The 20,204-nt window shown below is 41.7% G+C and overlaps 1 protein-coding gene across 1 annotated transcript; it reads left to right on the top strand.

Annotated features, from left to right (window-relative positions):
* Nucleotides 1–1,682: 1,682 nt before the first annotated feature.
* mdc1 (mediator of DNA damage checkpoint 1) lies at nt 1,683–14,653 on the top strand. Its single transcript, XM_014987117.2, has 12 exons — nt 1,683–1,854; nt 2,359–2,496; nt 3,430–3,984; nt 4,060–4,138; nt 4,978–6,059; nt 6,343–6,405; nt 6,857–10,521; nt 11,406–11,537; nt 12,169–12,351; nt 12,439–12,564; nt 13,496–13,606; nt 13,695–14,653. The coding sequence occupies exons 2-12, from the start codon at nt 2,361–2,363 to the stop codon at nt 13,896–13,898; spliced, it is 6,336 nt and encodes a 2,111-aa protein (XP_014842603.2). The 5' UTR covers nt 1,683–1,854; nt 2,359–2,360; the 3' UTR covers nt 13,899–14,653.
* Nucleotides 14,654–20,204: the final 5,551 nt, after the last annotated feature.

Below are 20,204 nucleotides of genomic sequence, written 5' to 3'. Positions count from 1 at the left end.
CAAATGCAGTGCAAGACAGTGCATCCAAAGAATATCCACAGTTCTTCACTGTATCCCCATTTTGATACAGACTTATTCCAAATTGGATTAATCTCTTTCCTCTAAATTCTGCACACAATTATCCCATTACGAGAATGTAGAAAATTTATTAAAATAGAAAACCAAGAAAACAAATTTACACAACTATTCAGTCTTACTCATGATGCTCAAATTGAGCCGTTTCCACTGATCGATCATCTGAGATGTTTCTACATCTTAAATGGATTGAACTTGATTTGGAAAGACACGCCTGTCTTTACAAGGTCCTATAGTTCACACTGCAGGTCAGAGGTCAAATAGAATTGTATGTGAATTCTGTCCTTCAAAACAAGACTGAAGAAATTATGCTGCTATCAAGAATGTGACCATTGGCCTCCATAATTTGAATATAGAAGAAGTCTGGCACCACAAGGACTCTTCCTAGAGCTCTCCGGCCGTCTAATCGGAGCAATTGGAGGATCTTAGTCAGCAAGGTGACCAAGAACCCGACGGTCATTCTGTCAGAGCTCCAGCTTTCCAGGGGGACAGGAAAACATTCCTGACAAACAGGTTTAATGAGACAAAGATTGAACTCTGTGCTGTGAATGCCAGGCATCATGTTTGGTGGAAACCATGCGTGGCTCATACCATTCCCAAAGTGAAATATGGTGGTGGAAGCATCAAGCTATGGGGATGTTTTGCAGCAGCAGGGACTGTTCGACTAGTCAGGATACTGGGAAAGATGTATGCAGTAATGTAACCTGCTCCAGAGTACCTCGACTTCTGACTGGGGGAAACAGTTTATTTTTCAGCATGGCAATGACCCAAAGGATATGGTCAAGATCTCAAAGGCTTCAGAATCACTCTGTGAATGTCCTCGAGTGGCCAAGTCAGAGTCTAGACTTGAATCTGATTGAACATTTCTGGAAAAATCATAAAATGGCTGTGCACAAATGTCTCAACAAAGTATTAGGTAAAAGCTATAACTTTTTTTCCACATTGTCATAATGAAGTATTTGTGCTTAGAATTTTAAGGAAAGGATGTTTAACACAATTTGTAAGAAAGCTGCAACATAGCAAAAGGTGGAAAAGGTGAAGTGCAGTGAATACTTCCGAGATTCCCTGAAAATTCATAGGGAGCGGGGGTGCACAATATTAGAAACATGTAATATGTGACAGCATTGGCGACTGTCTTAACATTACTTGTGATGAACAAAAAATAATTAGAGTATATGTTTCTGTTTGTGTCCATAGCACACATAGACACCCAGATAATCACCCAGACATATTTTCATCTCAGCAGTAAGGTGTTGCTGAAAAAAAATTGCTTCTGGCCAATAACTACTGTTTCAGTAATAGACCAGTAGTTTGTGATCAATCACAATGTATGAGCTTTACTTTCTCACGCGAATTACTGAGCTAAAACAACTTGAGATCTATATTATCTTTTTCCTCCCATCATTTCCATTGCTCTCTCTCTGTGCATGGCGCGAAAATAAATGGACGAATGAATCCATTAAGGAACTATTGGTCCAATCAGAAACGCTTTCGGAAAAAAACTATCCAATGAAAGAGAGAGTACGTGATAAGTGACATTTATATTGGCCAATAGCTCTTTGCTCAAAGACATTGTGGGCGTGGTTGGGTTAGTATTTACATTTTGTTTATGTCCACAAAGTAAAGCAAGACTCCGGGAAGCCTGTGCTAGAGCATGATCCCGTCATTGGTTGTTGGAATATTAAAACGCAACGCGTCCAGGGTAATGATCAGCAGATGAGCCCATCTGAGCTATAAAGTCACTCGTTAACAGACGGATACTTCCTTTCTAATTTCAAGGTAACAGCCATGTGGTTCCAAAACCGGACCATTTTTAGCCGGAAAGTAGTAAACATTGTTGGAAAAGAATAAGGATAGTTACTATAATAATAAGGAAGATTCTCGCTAAGCTAACTGGGATATTGTCCTTTGAACTCACTAACGGCTAACAGGTTTACCGTTGACCGGAAGTGTAATTGCTGTGATTTTGACACTAAAAAAGCAATTATACACGCTTAATAAAAGTTATTTCTGTGTTGCTTGGGCTTATCTAGAGCAGACCTATAAATTAAATTTGATTAAGAAGACAATATTTCAATAAAAAGCTAGCTAAATGCTCATAGTGAAGCCTCTCTCTATCTGTTAGCTGCAGATTACTTATGGTTTAGCCACTAAGGCTAACGTTAGCTGCATGCTGTAGCCCTGCAGAAGGCAAGCATGTTGCTAAGCTAACATTAGTAGGTTTTAGAAGGGGAAATTGTCTTTGTTTAGGGTTTATTGCCATCCTGCTTTGGTCTTTAACAGGAATGGATGCAACTCAGGCGATCAATGACTCGATCTTCGAGTCAGAGGAGGAGGAAAGTGAAGAGGAGATCCAAAATGAAAGGAGGAAACCATTGGCCAAACTGTGCATCTTACATAATCCACACATCCCTGAGAAAGGTAAGTGTCCTACTCTGGTATTTTTTACCTCTACTGTATGGTATGCTAGGGGAAAATGTGCATAAAAAGCAATGAAATACCTTATTCTTTAACTATAGCAGGGTATATTGCACAGAAAAAAATTGTAATACTAATATCTTTAACAAAATCAACAGCATGTTTGTGCCCCCCAACGACCCATTTATGATGCATGTAGAAAGGAATCTTTACATTTTAATTTGATCATAGTTTCACAGATCTTCTAAATAGTTATCCATGATTTTCTGTTCTGTTGGTGGATAAATATGACATGACTTGGAGTAATTCATCTGAGTCACTTTACAAAATTGGAAAGAGGAGAGAACATGCCATACAGTCAGAGCAATAATAAAAAGGTTAACACAGCAAATCTGGAAGAGGCTTCATATGTGTCTTGCCAATACAAGTAGTGAGGAAGAGGTTAAAAAAACTCGGAAAAGTCGCATTTTGTAGTCATCAAGTCTCTATAACTTCCATTGAACTCTATATAACTGACAACCAGTTCTTTAAACAGGACCATATTGTTTGTTCACAATTTGATCATTTTACAAACTGGTGTGAAATCGGAGATAAAAGTTGGAAAAGCATCATATATCTGCTTAATACTATGGAGGATGTTTGATGCTTTGGGTCTTTTTCTCTTCCAAAAGATTCTGAATCCATGTCATCTTCATCTCTTTGAAATTTCAGCAAACTATATATTAAAATATAGTTCTGAAAATAAGATGAGGACAAATCTTCCCAAATTAAATGGTTTTAATTTATTCTTAAATTATTCAGTGTAGGAGTAATAAACAACCCATTAATTACAATTTTTTTATTCACATCTTTACTAGAGTCACAAATTTGTCTGTATGCGTAGTCTGTCATAACTGCGTTACTTTTCCAATAATATATTTTCTCTCTGTCACTTAGAGTTGCCCCTCTTCCTGGGAGATAATTTCCTGGGTCGTGACCCAAATCTTTGCACACTACAGTTGTTGGCACCATCTGTGTCCAAGCAGCATGCTGCCATCAGCATCTCTGTTCACCGGAGAAGAGGTCGTGTGCATGAAGTGGACATGGAGGCCCTGGTTTGGGACCTAAAGAGCATGAATGGGACCCGTAAGGGACGCCTAAAGCTGACCCCTAACGTGCGCTATGCCCTTAGTGAGGGCGACAGCTTGGTTTTGGGGGACATCCCATGTCGGTATGTGAGCTCCAGGGTGGACTCCCCTTCTTCCCTTGGTGACATTGAGACTCCAAGACAATCGGAAGCAAACGCCAGATTGTCAGATTGGGATGACGTTGACACAGGAAGCAAGAAATGTGTCAGTAGTGGCACAAAGGCTAAGAGGACTGCCGTCACAGGCGGTTGCCTCTCATTTGAGAAAACTCCAGTGCAGCCACAGGGGAGCTTGGTGCCAGAATCTGATTCTGACTCAGAGAGCGAAAGAGAAGGGAGAGGAAACAGGAAACAGAAGGCTGTTGGTATGTGAAATTTATGGCGATTCATAAACACAACCACTGTTTATTTTATTATTCACCAGTTGGCTTTGATTTCAGTGTCTGATTCAGACTCCCACAAATCCAGTCCGAACAATTCTGCATTTGTAAGCCCTCCAAGCAAAGTGGTTCCTGAAAGGTATGTTTTCATATCTTAATTTTTACAGTGCATTTCTAACAGCTGCATATTATACTGAGTATTTACACATTTTATTACACATTACACTACAACCTCAAATATTCGTGCATCTTACCTGGACTTTGCTTAAGAAATGAACACAAAGTAGTGTTTGTTTTTATTTAAACCAGTGATTTATATATATTTTTTTCCAATAAATTCCCCACATTTGGAGATTTTCCTGCTCAAAACCAATTGACCGTAACATTGTTTTTAGTGAAACAAATAAAGTGGTCATTCTTGTGAGAAAGTGTTCTGTAAATGAGTGCAGATTGAGATAATAAAAAAGGGTTTTGAAGGCTTGCCTCATTAAAAAGTAATAGTTTCCATGTTTTGGGGGAATCAGTTGATTTTAACTTTCTTGTCTGTTCTCAGCACTCTTTGAAAACGTGCTATAATTGGCAAAGTTTAATGAATCACTTAAATGTACATTTTGCTGCACAAAGGTCTGATTTTGTGTATAAATTTGTCAGGAATTAAAGTCTAATTAATTGCCATTAATTAGACTTTATCATTCTAATTAATGCTAAAGTCTCCTCTAGGATTTGCTCTGTGATTTGCTCCATCCATTTTCCCCAACAACTCTACCCAGCTTTTCCAAAACAAAATCCCCACAGCATGATGCTGCCATGAGATCCCAATAAAATAAATAAAAGTTTTTGTTTGGCATATGGACACCTTTTGAAAGGCTCTGTAATGCTAACAGAAAAGAAATCAGAAAGTTTGAGTTACTGACAGAAAATCTGCCAGCAGCTGCTTTCAGATCTTAAATGCTGTTTTGTTTTTATGCTGTTTTGCAGTGAAGACGAAAGCTCCATCACACCGTCCTCCTCCAGCAGAAATGGGTCAAGCAGACGCATCAGTTTCAGCTTGGAGAAGACGGATGTTGACCTAGAGAAAAACAAGTCACCCGTGTTTGCGGAAAATGGTGTGGAGGAAGGAGAAGGAGCAGCCGAAGGAGGGACGTTTTCAGAAGAAAGCGGAGATAATGTGAAAAGGGAAGGCGGTAAAAGTCCTACAGGAAGCGGTGAATCACTCAGGTCGCCGCTACGGGTCTCCAGAGACGCCGTCCCTGAATTTAACCTGGACAGTGACACGGATGTGGAGGGAGGAGAGGAGGAGGAGGCGCCTGCTGGGAAAAGTGATCAACGCTCAAACACAGTCCTGTCACACATGGACAGTGACACGGACGTTGATGAAGATGTCTCAGATAAAACTCCAAGAACGTCGTCTTCAAATGATGAAGCAACAAAATGTTCTCCTGCTGCTTCGGGCATTCAGCTTGAGGGCATCACAGTGGAGAGTGACACTGACATGGATGATGATGATGATGCTAACGTCACATCCAAAGCTACGTTACCTAAGGGTGAGCACAGTGCTGACTCCGCCCCTTCAGTACAGCCTGAAGATTTCCACTTGGACAGCGACACAGACGTGGATGAGGAAGAGGAGGCTGGGAAACGGGGAAATCCCAAAATAGACGAAACGCTCAGTGAAAACTCTGATAAACCTCTTTCTCCTCACAGTCTGCATCCAGACAGTGACGCCTGTGATAAGGAGGTGGCTGCAGCTGGTTTGGATATTTTGTCCGAAAGTGATACAGACCTGGAGGAAGACTCACTCCCCGCTGGCCCTGCTGCTGCAGCAGACCTGCCTGTGTCGTCTGCTGCAGCAGCAGCAGGAGCTCCAGAATCTGATGCAGACACAGATGTTGACGAACCTGTTGCTCCCCGAGCTGCAGACGAGGGCAAACCAGCTGACCTTAGGATGGAAAGTGATACAGACGTGGAGGATGAGGAAGCAAATCCTGGGGAGGAAGAAGGGGGCCAACAGACAGAAAATGCTCTTCGGCAGAACTGTTTTACTCCTGTTCAAGTTTCAGGTAATCTCTCATAAATAAACAGATGCAATATCATAAAGTTTAAAACTCCAAGTGAAAACAGTAGAAGTAAAACTACAGCAACACACTGAAAGAAGTTCTTATATCTCAGAGATTAATCTTGAAATCAGAAGAGATGTGATTTTTGCATTTCTTTTTTACCAGGCAAATTATTTAAAGTCAATTTCAGTCTCCTAGTAAGACAGATTTACCCTAAGGATATGAACCATGTTGTGAAAAGTTTGAATGAAAAATAAAATTGTCTTTTTTGTCCTTTTTTTTGCAGAAGGAGAAGTTGAGCAGATGGAAACTCAGGCCTTCACAATCCCCACTTCTCATCCACCTAGATGTGGGTTTTACACATTTATTTTATATATCCTGTTTGAGAAATATTTAGTAACTATACATAAACAATGGACACTGTTACTTGTCGGTCTGTCACAATAATAACTTTTGCTAGACAATAAATTGTCCTAGAAATGATTGAGATAAAGGATGATTGCCATTCTGATACAATTTTCAACTAAAAATAATGATAAAAGAAAAATGCGAGAACATTGTCCAAGATCAATAAACTTTAATTTCCAAAGAACTCCCTCTGCTGGCTAGCCAAAGTACAACACAAAGAAGTTAATAACATCCACTTATAAACCAATCTAATCTACTAAACCAATAATTGACAATCAGTAGATTACTTGTTTGCATCCCTACTCACCACATTTTTTAGATTCTTTATTTTTATTTTTATAAATGTGTTACAAGCTTAGTTTTAAATAGATTTATTTTCTTTGCTCCTGCAGATGCTGTACCTTCCTCCTTAAGACCAGCACTAATGTCGTCTTGCTCAGACAGTCAGGAAGATGAAGATTATGCTGTGGCTGAGACCCAGTCTTTCATTCTTCAGACAAGAAGTTGCCACAAAGGCTTGAATCCAAACCGAACCGCCGTTCTCGAGTCCTCCGCTGTCAAACCAGAGGACCGGTCCAACAGAGATGATTCTTTCCAGCTGGGACTGTCTGACAGCAGCCACCTGCAGGGCGAGGCCAGGGAGAACGCCCGAGCTGACGCCGCAGTCGATGGTGGCGTAAACATGGAGGATACTCAGGACTATGAGGAAAGTGCAGAGAATGACTCGAACCTGGAGGCCACGCAGCCCTACGAGGTGGAGCCTCCCAGATCTTTGTCTAGAAAAGAAACCTGTGTTGACTTGACTATGGAAGCAACTCAGGCTTATATCCCAGAACCGTATGATGAAGGTTCAGATGAAGATGAGGGACTGAACTCTGCCAGGACTGAAAGTGTGGCTCCATCTGCACTTGCTATGGCTGAAACCCAGCCAATGTTCTCTTCTGTGGAGGATAATGAGCCAGATTGTTCCTCAGAACCGGTTAAGAATGAAACGGAGAGGCACGTCGCTGATTCTGAATCAGTAGCGGAAACACAGCCCATGTTTACAAGCGACAACGAGGAGAGCGGCGATGAAGAGTTGTCAGCAGAGTCCCTGAAGTCTTCAGAGGCGCAGAAACATCCACGGACTTCTTCACCTTTATGCCTTGCTGAAACCCAACCCGTGTGTCTGAGCGACAATGAGGAGAGCGGCGACGACGAAGAGTTGTCAGCGGAGTCCCTGCGACCTTCAAAAGTGGAAACACACCCAAACACTGATGCGGCTTTGCCGCTTGCTGAAACCCAGCCCCCGCATGTCGGCGCTGACGAAACTGAGCCGAAGGATTCATGTGGAGATCATGAAAATAACTCCGAGATCCTTCTTCCACGGAAAAGAAAAGCAAAGCAGCTTCATATTGACGAAGAGGAGTCGCAGCAGCACACAGACTCTGGTGAAACACAGCCTTTGACTCCAGGTGAGGATGATGACGATTTGATGCCAAGCCTGCGGAAAAGGAAAGCAAAGCCGCTGCAGCTGGAAGACGAGACACAATCACTCGTTGGTTCTCAAGTCTCTGCAGATGGATCTCAGCGTTCTGTTACATGCGAGGAAGAACAAAGCAGCCAAGACTTTATCTCCACCCGAAAAAGGAAAGCGAAGCCGCTGCACATTGAAGATGAGCAGACCCAGCCTCTGATAAGTTGTGAAGATGAAGACATCCTACCAGAAAGGGAGACGAAAGCTCTTCCTCTCACCGCTGCTGGAGTTCCTCCTGCTGAAGTTCAGGCAGAAGGGAGGGATGGAAAAAGGGATGGCGATGAATCCGTCACATATCCACGGAAAAGAAAGGAAAAGCGGCTTCATCTTAAAGAAGAGGAGACGCAGCCGGTCTCAGCTTCTGAATCTCAGAGAAAAACCGACGAGACGAAAGTTTCACCAAGTACCAAAGAAGCAGGAGAACAAACAAAGACTAAGGATGACAACAATCAGCAGGAAGTGAAGGCGGTTAATAAAAATACAAGAGGGAGAAGAACTGCAAGAAAACAGGAAGAACAAGACGGGGACAAAAACAAGAGAGCTGAAAATGAGAATCAGATAAAGGAGCAAAGAGGTGGGAAACTCAGAGGAGAGCCAGAAAGACACAACAAGAAGGAAGAGCTGATGAATGAAGGGACATTCAAGCCTCATCTTGAGGACGAGACAAAGCCGGTCACAGCTTCTGAATCTCAGAGAAGAATCGACGGGACAAAAAAGGAAAGCAAAGCCGCTGCAGCTGGTACCAAAGAAACAGGAGAACAAACCAAGAACAAGGATGAGAGCGACCAGCAGGAAGTGAAGGTGGTTAATCGACAGACAAGAGGGAGAAGAACTACAAGAAAACAAGAACAAGACGAGGACAAAAAAAAGAGCCAGACAAAGGAGCAAAGAGACGGGAAACCTAGAGAAGACAAGGAAGAAACAGAAAGACACAAGGAGAAGGAAGAGCTGAATAATGAAGGGACATCCAAGTCTCATCTTGAGGACGAGATGCAGCCGGTTACGATTTCTGAAGTCTCTCCAGCGAATACTCTGAAAAAAAACGATGTGTTTGATGCATCCAGCATTTCGAGTTCAATGGAAACTCGATTGGGAGAAGAAGAAGAAAAGGCACAATGTTCTTCACGTCAAAATAGACAGACGAAGACTGAAAATAAACCATTACCAAGCACCAGAGGACGGAGAGGGAAAGCCAAATCGGAGGATGACAACAATCAGGAAGAGGTGAAGGCGGCTAATCAACCGTCCAGAGGGAGAAGAAGTACCAGGAAACAGGATGATGATGAAAGACAAAGGAGCGATGAAAATAAGAGCCATATAAAGGAGGAAGGAGACAAAGAAGAGAGAGAACATGTGGAAACAGAGAGGCGCAATGAGAGGGAAGGAAAATCAAAAGGAAAACACAGATTAAAGGAGACGAAATCAGGAGGTGAAGTAGAAGAAGAAAAGGGAACAAGTGTGGAAACAACAAAGATGGACCAAGAACACCTTGCAAGACTGGAGAAAGAAAAACAGCCCAAAGAATCACAAGAAGACAAGAACGAAGAGGAGAGCCCCAAAGGTTCTGCAAGAGTGCGAAGAGCTGCAAGAAGAACAACCACAGCGGCGTGTGAAGCCTCGAGCGAGGATGTCCTGGCAAGGAGAACCCGATCCCGCTCCAACTCCCTCAGCTCAGAGCGGTCGGTCTCCTCCGTCAACAGCAACACCCCGGAGAACAAAGGGAGAGGAAGAGGAGCGAAGAGGAGCAGCGAAGCCTCCCAGACGGATACTGTGAGAAGCAGCCGCCGAAGGACGACGACGGCGACCGCAGCGGAGCCGGACGCTGAAGCTCAGGCGGTCAGTGCGAGCTCTAAGGTCTCCAGAGGAAGACCACAAGGAAGAGGGAGGAAGACCTTGTCTCAGCCCGATGTTGTGATTAAAGAAAATGAACAGAAAGCCACTGAGGTTCTGCAGCTAGATGAGAAAAGGAAAGCAGACCCTAGGCTTGCTGGTACCAGTAGGGGGCAGCGGCGAGTCACTGCCAGTTGTTCTGAAGCTTTAGTTTTAAATGATGAGGGCCTTCAGTCAAATCAGGAAAAGACGTCTGCTGATCTAACATCCCCTCTGCCCAAGAGGAACATGAGGGACAGGGGTGCAAAAACTGTAAAGACCGAGCCTGTGGAGGAAACTGAGGCTCCCACAGCGACTGACGGTGACGAGACCACAAACAAGAGAAAAGCAAAAACTAGTGAGGAAAAAACTGAAGTGGATAGAGTCCAAAAATCAACAGAACCAGGAGGGAAAGAGGAGCAACAGGAAGAGATTCCTGCTGGGATACAGGGCAGGAGAACAAGCAGAGCCTCAAGCTCTCAGGTGAAGAAGAACGAAGAGTTGCCCCCTAAACAGGAAGTAAAAGATGGAAAGAAGGCGGCGGCGGGGCCTGCTGGGAAGAAAGCCAGGGGTCGAACAACCGTGGTCCAGAAAAATAAAAACCAGGAGCTGCAGGAAACTCAGACGTCTGGTTCTTCCATGGAGCCGCCTGGAAACGAGATTGAACCAGAGGTGATTTTATTGTTTCACTTTAAAAATAAGATTTATAGTCTAATGCGCACATCCATCCAAAATGGCTAAAGCACAATAGGAACTAAGCTTTTAGCTTTTAGATTTGCTGGTTCATTTTGCTCCATGAACCAGCAAATGGAACAAAATGCCCATTACTGGGGTTTTCCAACCCCAGTAATGTGATGCACTTCCTTCTGTGTGAGGGGTTTCCAACTGGTTCCAACTGGTTCCAACTGGTTCCAACTGGTTCCAACTGGTTCCAACTGGCCGCATCACAATTATGAAGGTCCTCACAGGGCCGATTGTGGGAGAATGTATGCATAACTGTTAACAAACTAAAAATTTCTCTGCATTTGATTAGCGCTTCTTAAAATGTAACAATTTCAACATCACACTGATGTAATTTGACCCTGTAAATGAAAACTGATTTGATTTTACTGATAAAATACTATTTAAGCATACAACTATGTTAAAGTGTGTCACCCTCTAGAATCTAGAGGGCCGCATAAGTTGCTATGGTGGGCCGAATTTGGCCCGCGGACCTCAGGTTTTACACCTGTAATCTATATGATGGCACATATTTTTCTTCTGCTCAACTTTGTCATGCATCTAATGGATTCAGTGAGTTGATGGTCGCCCACACTTTCTTCTTGCATTTTGTCACTGTTGGTCTGAACTGAACTGAATCCAGATTATCAATTCCCGACTTGCAGTCCAATGTGATCGAGGTCAGGGCCGACACAACGAGGAAGAAAGACAAAACAGTCAATAATTAAGACCAATATTATAAGAAGTATTCATATAAGTGTTGTACAGATTACTACAGCTCAGCTCCTGTCTTGTCCTACTTTCTTCTTTCTTCCTCTCCTCTGTAACTCGCTCAGGTCTCGGCCGTGACTCCTCCCCGGAAGCGGCGGGTTTCCTCAAATTCCTCCCCCATGGCGAAGACGCCGCGCTCCTCCTCTGCGTCTCCAGCTACGGTTAGCCGAGTTCGAGCCGGGAGCCAAACCTACAAGGTCTGTGTTTCTGTCATTTACCCAACAAATAAAACAGGCAGGATATTAGAGCTTTTATGAAACTTTCCTTTAAGGCCCTAAAATGAAAGATTTATAGGGGAGAAGATTAGGGCCACTGAAAAAAAAATCTGACTTGAATCTCAGTTTCAGACATGTAAATAAATAGGAAAAAAAAGTCAGAATTTCAAGTAAAAAGTGGATAGTAAAGGTGTGGAAAGGTGGCAGCAAATGATTTGTAATTTTTGTATTTAACTATTCAACACCAATAAAAACTGTGTGAGACATTTTCACCAGTTTGTACCCTCTCTGTTTTCTTTAGCTACTTTATCCTGTATTTTGCATTTTTTCTCATTTGTTGTGTTTTTCATCTAGATACTACTCTCTTATCTTGGAAGGGAACTTGTATCATAATCTTTATTTAAAGTGAATATTTATTTTTGGTTTGTTAAGGTCTCATTTCTCACTACTCACCAGACAAATGAAGAATAAATAAAAAAATCTGTAATAACAATGAAATTAGGCTCATATGTTTCCATATTTGCTCAATCAGGTGCCAGATAGATTTAGATCTCAGTTTGTGAGTAAAACTGCCTGTTATCCGTGACGTGAAGCTGTGCTGTTGTTTTCTCAGGTTCTGTTCACAGGAGTGGTGGATGAAGATGGAGAGCAGGTGCTGGCTCGTCTAGGAGGCGCCATGGCCAGAGGCGTCTCCGACATGAACTGTCTCGTGACAGACAAAGTGCGAAGGACGGTCAAATTCCTGTGCGCCGTGGCCAAAGGTGTCCCAGTCGTCACCACTCTGTGGCTGGAACAGGTCATTAGCAGGAGCTGCTAAATGCAACACAGACTCGTTCTCTCGGGTCGGCTCAGTCCCACTCAGACTCTCCTCTCTTGGTTTCAGAGCGGTAAGGCTGGGAGCTTCCTCTCTCCGCTTGCTTTTGTTGTGAACGATCCGGAGCAGGAGAAGAAGTTCAGCTTCTCCCTGCAGGAGTCTCTGAGGACTGCCAGCAGTCAGCCTCTCCTCCAGGTGCTACCTCATCCTCTTTACTTCTTCTCTTATTATTCTCTGAGTGGCTGATGGCGTGTAGCGAGTATTTCCTTTAGCTGACGGCGCAGCGGTGCTGGTGAGAAAGAGTGACTCACCGTAGACACGGAGAAATGTTTGAGTCATTCCCGGTTCTCATCCGATGTCGATGTGTGTGTGTGCGCGTGTGTGCGCACGCATGCCACCTTGCAAAGTGTTTAGAGTGCAGTGCATAAGTATTCATACCCATTTTAACTTCTCCATCTCTTGTCAAATTACAACCACAAACTTTGGTGTATTTTGTTGGGATTGTTTGTATGTCAGTCCACTTCACAAGGGTTAATGGAAGCTGCATGATTCGGTGTTTTCAAAAATATTTGAAAGCTGGTTGAGACCAAAGTGACCTGCAGAGAAATTTGTTTTTACAAAGTGTCGACTCAGGTGGCCGAATGCACCTGAGACGCATTTTTCACACTTTTATTTGTAAATAAACGTCTAAAAACCAAATCTCTCCCCCCCCCTTCCATTTTGCAATTATGCAGTTTTTCTTGCTGATGTCAGATGACATCCTTGGTTTTTGATTGTAACGTGAGAAAATGTGAAACCATTGGAGGGTTGTGGATATTTTTGCAAGCCGCTGTGTTTCAGGTGGAGTTTCAGGAACCAGTGGGAATTAATTTGACATTTGCTGTTTGTGTTCTTATTATGTTTCCGGGGTTGTAGAGTTTCATCACCGTGGTAAGATGAGAGCTGGAAACAACAAAGAAATGCTGATGCCAAGCTAATATTAGGGTGTACACCTCACCAAACTCTGTTGCCAAGAGCTTTTTTATCGATTTTCTTATTCTGTTACTGTTAGTCCATAAGAATAGACTAATCCTTCTGTATTTGCTTACAAAAATGTGCAACGTATCACTTTGCTTCTTTGTTTCAGGGATATGAGATCCACGTCACGAAGTCGGTAAAGCCAGAACCGGTTCACATGAAAGACATCATCACCTGCAGCGGCGCTACCTTCCTGACAAAGATGCCTGCGGCTCACAAGGTGCCAGTCGAGTCCAGAGCTGTAGATGTTGTCTTGTGTCGTTAGTCTGACTCACCGCTCCTCTGTGCCCCGACTCTCCATCTCTCAGCCTCGGACCGTGGTGATCTCCTGCGAGGAGGACCTGCGGCTGTGTGGCCCCGCCGTGTCTGCGTCTCTTCCTGTCGTCACTGCTGAGTTTATTCTCACAGGAATCCTGCAGCAGAGAGTCGATTTGCAGACTCACGCACTTTCTCCCTCTGCCACCAACCCGCGGCCTGCTGAGGGCAGAGGAAGAGGCCGAAAGAAGACTTAGCACACGATATCTCACTGTGAACACGTTTGGGTTTGTGCGTCTCTTTGAGATTAAATGACAGACTTTCTATCTGCGTGAAAAGTTAGGAATGTATTTACCATCAAATGCAAACAAATTTTCTAGGTACGTTGTTTTTGCTTCAGGTGATAGTGTTCATTTTCTGTTTGCTTGCAACATTTAGAACATGTTCCTGGAGGCTGGACTCGTGAAGCAGATTAGTTTCCGCCATGAAGTTTGATATGTTTGAATAATGCTCGTGTGTGTGTGTGTGTGTGTTGAAGGCTCTTTATTGAAATCCATCTGCTCCAGATGTCTGTAGGTACAACAAGATTGTTTCCTGTGCTGATAAAATGTGCATAGTGCCTTTTATACGTCAGATGACCATGTGCTCACCACTGTGTCTATTGCTCCTGTCTCCATTAAGCAGCTCCACTCCATTAAGGCGTCATTCAATCTCCTCTCCTTCAGGGAGAGATGCACGCCATGATTTCCTCCTAGCTATGATGCTGCTGCAGCAGCAGCAACATTTCATCCTGTTGGCCCATCACACACCTTCACTACATGTCAAACTCTTACTGGGTTTTTGCTGTACATGGTCTTTTAAAGGTGAAAACAAAAACTTGTCATTTATGCCTCGCATGTGACTTGACAGAGATTGTGTCAAATCATGAAAACATTAAAGGTTTTGTATATGTTGGAATTGTTTGTATTTAATCTTCTCGCTCTATGTTTGCATAAATATCTCAAATTATTCATTTTGCCTGCAATACGTCTCTTGTTTTGTTAGTTTGTTAGGAATATTTAAAAAAACAAAGTGCAAAAACCTTCTAGCGGTTGTACCTGAATCTTTCTAAGTCATAATTTTAACAGCTAAATCAAAATTATGACTTGGCAAGTTTATTACTTTGACTTTTTAACATTTTATATCTAAATAAAGATATATCTAGCCTGCAGTTATGAGGAGACCCATCATATTTATGATATAATATCTCGATAATAGTCTCATGAAATACGATCAAATATTTATGATTCAACCATCTTGTCCATGGCACAGATAATAGTTGATCTTATCATTTAAGACAATATTATTACATTTAAATAATACCCTAACTTGGTGATGTCCAAACATTTTGCCAGAGATTCCAAACTCTACAAGTTTAAAGAACTTCTGGACGTCAGAATATGTATTTTACTTTTTAATTATTTTTTTCCTGCTCAACAATAATCTGAGCATGCAATATTTTATTGAAACTAATATTTTTTTAAAGGATTTGTAAATGATTGGAGCTCCAAAACATAAAAACTGTGTCAAACAGAGAATATAAATATTTTTTATTGTCCCACCATGGGAAGCGTCTGGTGTGACAGCAGTAAGTTACAGGTAGATAGGAAAAACAAAAAAAGAAAACACTAAGGACAAAATAGGGAAAGTAATACAGTTATTAAAAATAGCATACTGAAATTAAAGGAAATAGGCAACTGAGTGTGTATTTCTGCATAGAAAAGAGCAACAAACTATTTTCAAGAAATCTAAAAAAAACTGCAAACTGCAGCAAGAATTTATTTGAATGAGATAACCTGCAAATAATAGCATGGGTGTGAAAACTTATAAAGTTTATAAATGCTTTGTTTTGTACCTAACTTCATAAATATTTTTTATCTATTAGTGAAAACATCTTGATAGTGTCTTTCAGCATTCCGGCAGTGGGGAACGCACAAACTCAAGGGCCGCAAATTGCCCGCGCACCGCACTTTTGACACCCCTGACCTGACCTGACATTGATAAAATGGGACCAATAAAACATTATCCTATTTTTACGAAATACAAGCTATAGCAGAAGGGCTTATTCTACAAAAACAATGGCGGAAATATATTTCAAATATCATTCTGACGTAAATAAATGTCGCCAAACTGTCACATATCTTAATATCCCGCTGGTCGTGATGTAGTTCTGGACGCCGGGCCCCCGGTGTTTCCCGAACTCGAGTCGAGTGGTTCCGAGAGCGGAGCCCGACATATTCTGATCATCTTCCAAATGTTGGTGCCCGAGTCGTGAAGTGCAGCTCCTCAGAGGAGGCAGGAAGGGAGGGAGAGCAGGCAAGCATTCCTGCAGAGAATCACCTCTGAAAGGCGTCCTTACATCAGCATCACCCGGACCGCATCCCTGACCGACCGGCGGAAGAACGAGGTAGGCGGGTTATGGCTTTTTTATCCTCCCTGCATGAGCCGAGGAGTGTGTGTGGGTCCTGCAAATGTGTCTGGAGCGGGACGGGTTAAATTTTGCAGGATTTTCTGTTGGATGAGCTGTCCCGACTCGGATGTGACCGATCCACACTTTGAGCTGCCGTGCAGGTTTATCAGCGGAGGGGAAAGGTGTGAAATGATCTTCAGCTCTTTTTGAACCATCCAGGTATGGAACCGGCTGCAGGGGAGACCTAATTATAGTTTAAGAGCTAAAAATATATCTGCAAATATGCATATGGATGCACAAATGACTTGTATATATATTTTTTAAATCTATCATTATGCCAAATATGTATTTAAATATATTTAAAAATTTCAAATATATACTCATTTAGATTGTATTTGATATATTCGTATTACTAATTTTCTCTCTGGTGTTGTATAATGTCATTTTTCTGAGATGAATCTTGTAGGTTATGGCCTGGAGCTTTCTCATTATGCTTAATGAGACTTGAATTTCTCAAAACAATTTCTTATAACGTGAATTTGTTGTATGCAGTCCTACTTCAGGCTTACACATATAAAGATATTCTGTTTTTCTATTTATTCTTCCTGCATGTATCTCCGACCCATCCCTTCTCCCCCGTCCCTCATGTCCTCTGATTTTAATGGAGCTGACAGGTGCAAGCAATATGGTGGAAACATGTCTGATCCTTTAGTTCACTGCAGCTTAAGGAAATAGGTTATCAGCAGCTACAGGCTTCTGAGAGATAAATGTTGGAAATTAGAAATTTGTCCTGACAGTATGGTTATTTCATGTTTTTCTGCCCTGTGTGAGAGGAGTTGTTTCCGAAAATCTTGAGTTTGCTGCAAACATGAATCATTTTCTCCTTATATAACGAAGCCTTTATTCCTTTTTTTGGGTTCCTCATAACTTATAAATGAGCACAGTTTGTGCCTGGATGCATCCGAGCTGACTTAGAGTAGCCCTGCACATCATAGTTGCACTTGACCTCATGTCCTCCAACTCTTTTACAAAAGCAGCAAAGTGAAAACGAAGAAGATGACGATGATGAAGGCACAGGGTTTGCTTTGTAGGCTCCCACACATCTGCAGTCACTGAAGGCCGGGGGGGACAAAGACATGTCTGTCCCCGTTCAGCGAGCAGCGAGAAGAAAACACAGGAACAGGCCTTGATTTCTGAGTGGGATTCACTGGCTTGGATTGTAGAAGATGGTGATGGTGATGATGATGGTGATGAGGAGGAGTGGATTAAAGAGACTTGATAAAGAGAGAGAGATGGAGAATCAGGGAGGAACTTAAGAAAAGTGGGATATTTATGAAGAGAAGATGGCCATATTGAGAGGAGGAGATTTATGAAAGAGAAAGAGGATGGAAAACTAACACCCTGATATGCAAAAGAAAATAGAGGCTGTTGGAGGAAACGATAAAAATGTAATTATTTAAACAGAGTCTAAATGATAGCAAATTCAAAATTAAAATTCAATTCAAAAATACTTTATTTATCCCAAATAAACTGAATAATAGGTTTCCAAGTGGTGTGTCTGCAGATATCTTATATCTGTACAGATAGATATTGTATATTACATTGTAGCAAATCATATTTATTATCTAAGTCATAATTAGTAGATACTTAATTAGTGAGGAGAGAACATCTGTTTTTGTTTTCACGTGTAGAAAGAATCAATGCAGAATATTAAAATCCAGATTTGTCCATATATTGGGGTTTTTATGCTGCTAATGTAATTAAAGTACAAAAAAAGCCTGTTTTGTTTTCACATATAGAAAAAAGTATTTCTAATTATTCACCTTTTAAGGTTAGCTCTGACAAGAAGCTGCGAATCAGATGCTAGCTTTAGCTTTAGCCGTTAACGCATTGTCACTGTGTTTAAAAATCATTTGTCTCTCGCTTATCTGTCTCACAATTAAGTTTTTTTTAGCCTTGAATATAAAATTTACACATTTTTTGCCTGATTAAAAGGTGAGGAGACTTCTTTAAAGTTGTTGTACCAACTTTGATGGGTTAGCCCAACGAGCAGTATTAGCCTCTGTCAAGATAACGGAGCACTTCAAGAACTACTTCCTTTGTAACTTCAAAATAAGAGCCTCAGATATAGTTACAAGTCAGGCTTAAAATCATAGGCTCATAACAGTGTGGACCTTTTACACAAGACAAAGGCAAATACTGACAGCTGCTCATTTCCCATCGACTGCATTGTGCCATTGTATTCTACCACCTTTATCAATACATGAGGATCACATAGAGATAATTTGTCTTGATCAGGAATCATAATCTGGCATGTTTAAATCAAATTAACTTAATCAAACAAGGAAATATATACACTTAAATGAAATTGCATTTCAGGTATAATGAAAAGTTTTATGACTGTTTATCTCCATAACTCATGAGATACTTAACTGTAATGAAAAATAAAGTAATAAGTAAACAGTCAAACGATGATTTGCCTACAGGAATGAAATTGTAATCTGCAGTTCTGTACTGAGGGTTTGAATTGACAAACTGAGCCTTAGTCAATATTTTGTTTGTTTTTATTTTGACAAGGACTTGGATCACCCGGCGGGACATTCTACCCAAGGCAGTTAGCCATAATACAGGAACATATATGCATGTATTTAGTTTTACAAGCAAAAAATGACATTATGAAGCTATAAAATGTAGATACAAATTAGTGCAATTGCTTTTTTTTGTGTCAATTTCTTGGTTATGCCTTCCAGTCATATGGCCCACATTCATAGCCACCACATCACCTGTACTTATGTGTCGATATGTTTGTGCTCGGTTGGGACTCTTTTACTTCTTGCTTCAAAGCTTCACAGACAGAAAAAAATGTTAGTTTTTTTTCACATTTTGCTTCAGGATCTTGCTTTGAAACAGATTGCCAACGAGGCCAACTGCTGTGACAAACAGATGGACACGCTTCCCTTCTTTTTTGCACCACAGCCAACCAATCCTGCACCTCACATTACTGCTTTAATTAAATGTTCATTTCTGTCAGGAGCAGCAAGCAGTCATTTGTTTTGTTGCTGCAATCAGAGCATGATTGTGCACCTACACAGGACGTTTCAAACCCTCATTATTAAGTTAAAAAAGGCAGATTGGGACTGATCTCATCAATTGTAAATGTATTAATGGTTTGTCTGGCAGGAAACAATGCTTGGTGCAACACATTTGGTTTCAGATACAATAGAGTGAGTGGGCTGTTAGGCTCCCTGCCCGGAGTGAAGAGTCTTTCGTGACGTTAGAAACAGCATTTCTGGTTGTCAGATTATGACACAGTGCAAAATGCATTCATTAAATAACAGCGAGCAATGAGGAGCTGCTGTTTTCTGGAAACTCGCTAATATTACATGTCTTAATTCTGGAGGTAAAATTTTAATTATCTCCAGACAGACTGGCAGGTCTTATGGTGTCTCTCGTGTTGCAAAGAGACACTTTAATCTGTGCCGCATGTTTAATGGCCGCCGCAAAGTGAGACTGCAAGCACTGCAGGTGTCCCTCCCAGTCCTCTCCTGGGCTGTGTAAGAGAAAACTGCAGCAAAACCTTTTTCTCTACAAACCTTCATCATGTTTTCCCCCCAGATTTATCTGCAACATCATCATAATTCCTCCTTCGGTGTTCCAGCTTAATTCTTCTGAGGAAAACAAACTTCCCGCTACCCTTTTGGCTTCTACACAATTCCTGATTTAAATTCAGCCGAGTCATTATTCTGCTCTCTATTACTTCATGCCTCAAGATTCGTGAACTATTATGTTTTAATGCGGCCGAGCAATCAGCAGTATATGACAATGCCAGATGGCCCTTATGAAAATGCGCATCCTTCTCCAAGTAATGACCTTTTTAAGACATGAGTGACTTTTGGGAAGGTCTTTAAACTGTTTCTTTGCCAAAAGTACAGCAGATTTTTAACTAAATGGAGGGTTTGCTGTGAAATCAAACAGCTTTCTCAACAGAATCGGCAATACAGAGAGATCTTATCCCTGTTGACCAACTGTAACCCGGCGACAGTGTCAGATATGCTTAATTTGCAGAGGCTGCAAGAATCTCTGCAGACAGATCAGATGGCATGAATAAGAAGGA

Source organism: Poecilia mexicana, unplaced genomic scaffold (genome assembly GCF_051168715.1).
Source record: "Poecilia mexicana isolate PSO_F unplaced genomic scaffold, ASM5116871v1 scaffold_16, whole genome shotgun sequence".
Classification (NCBI taxonomy): domain Eukaryota; kingdom Metazoa; phylum Chordata; class Actinopteri; order Cyprinodontiformes; family Poeciliidae; genus Poecilia; species Poecilia mexicana.
The sequence above is the reverse complement of the archived record's forward strand: the minus strand, read 5'-3'. Positions and strand labels throughout refer to the sequence as shown.

Bases quoted from the DNA above. Each gene is read 5' to 3' on its own strand.
- mdc1 (XM_014987117.2), top strand. From the start codon at position 2,361: ATGGATGCAACTCAGGCGATCAATGACTCGATCTTCGAGTCAGAGGAG. The intron at 6,406-6,856 runs GTGGGTTTTACA...TTGCTCCTGCAG, and splicing joins CACTTCTCATCCACCTAGAT to ATGCTGTACCTTCCTCCTTA. The intron at 12,565-13,495 runs GTGCTACCTCAT...TCTTTGTTTCAG, and splicing joins GCAGTCAGCCTCTCCTCCAG to GGATATGAGATCCACGTCAC.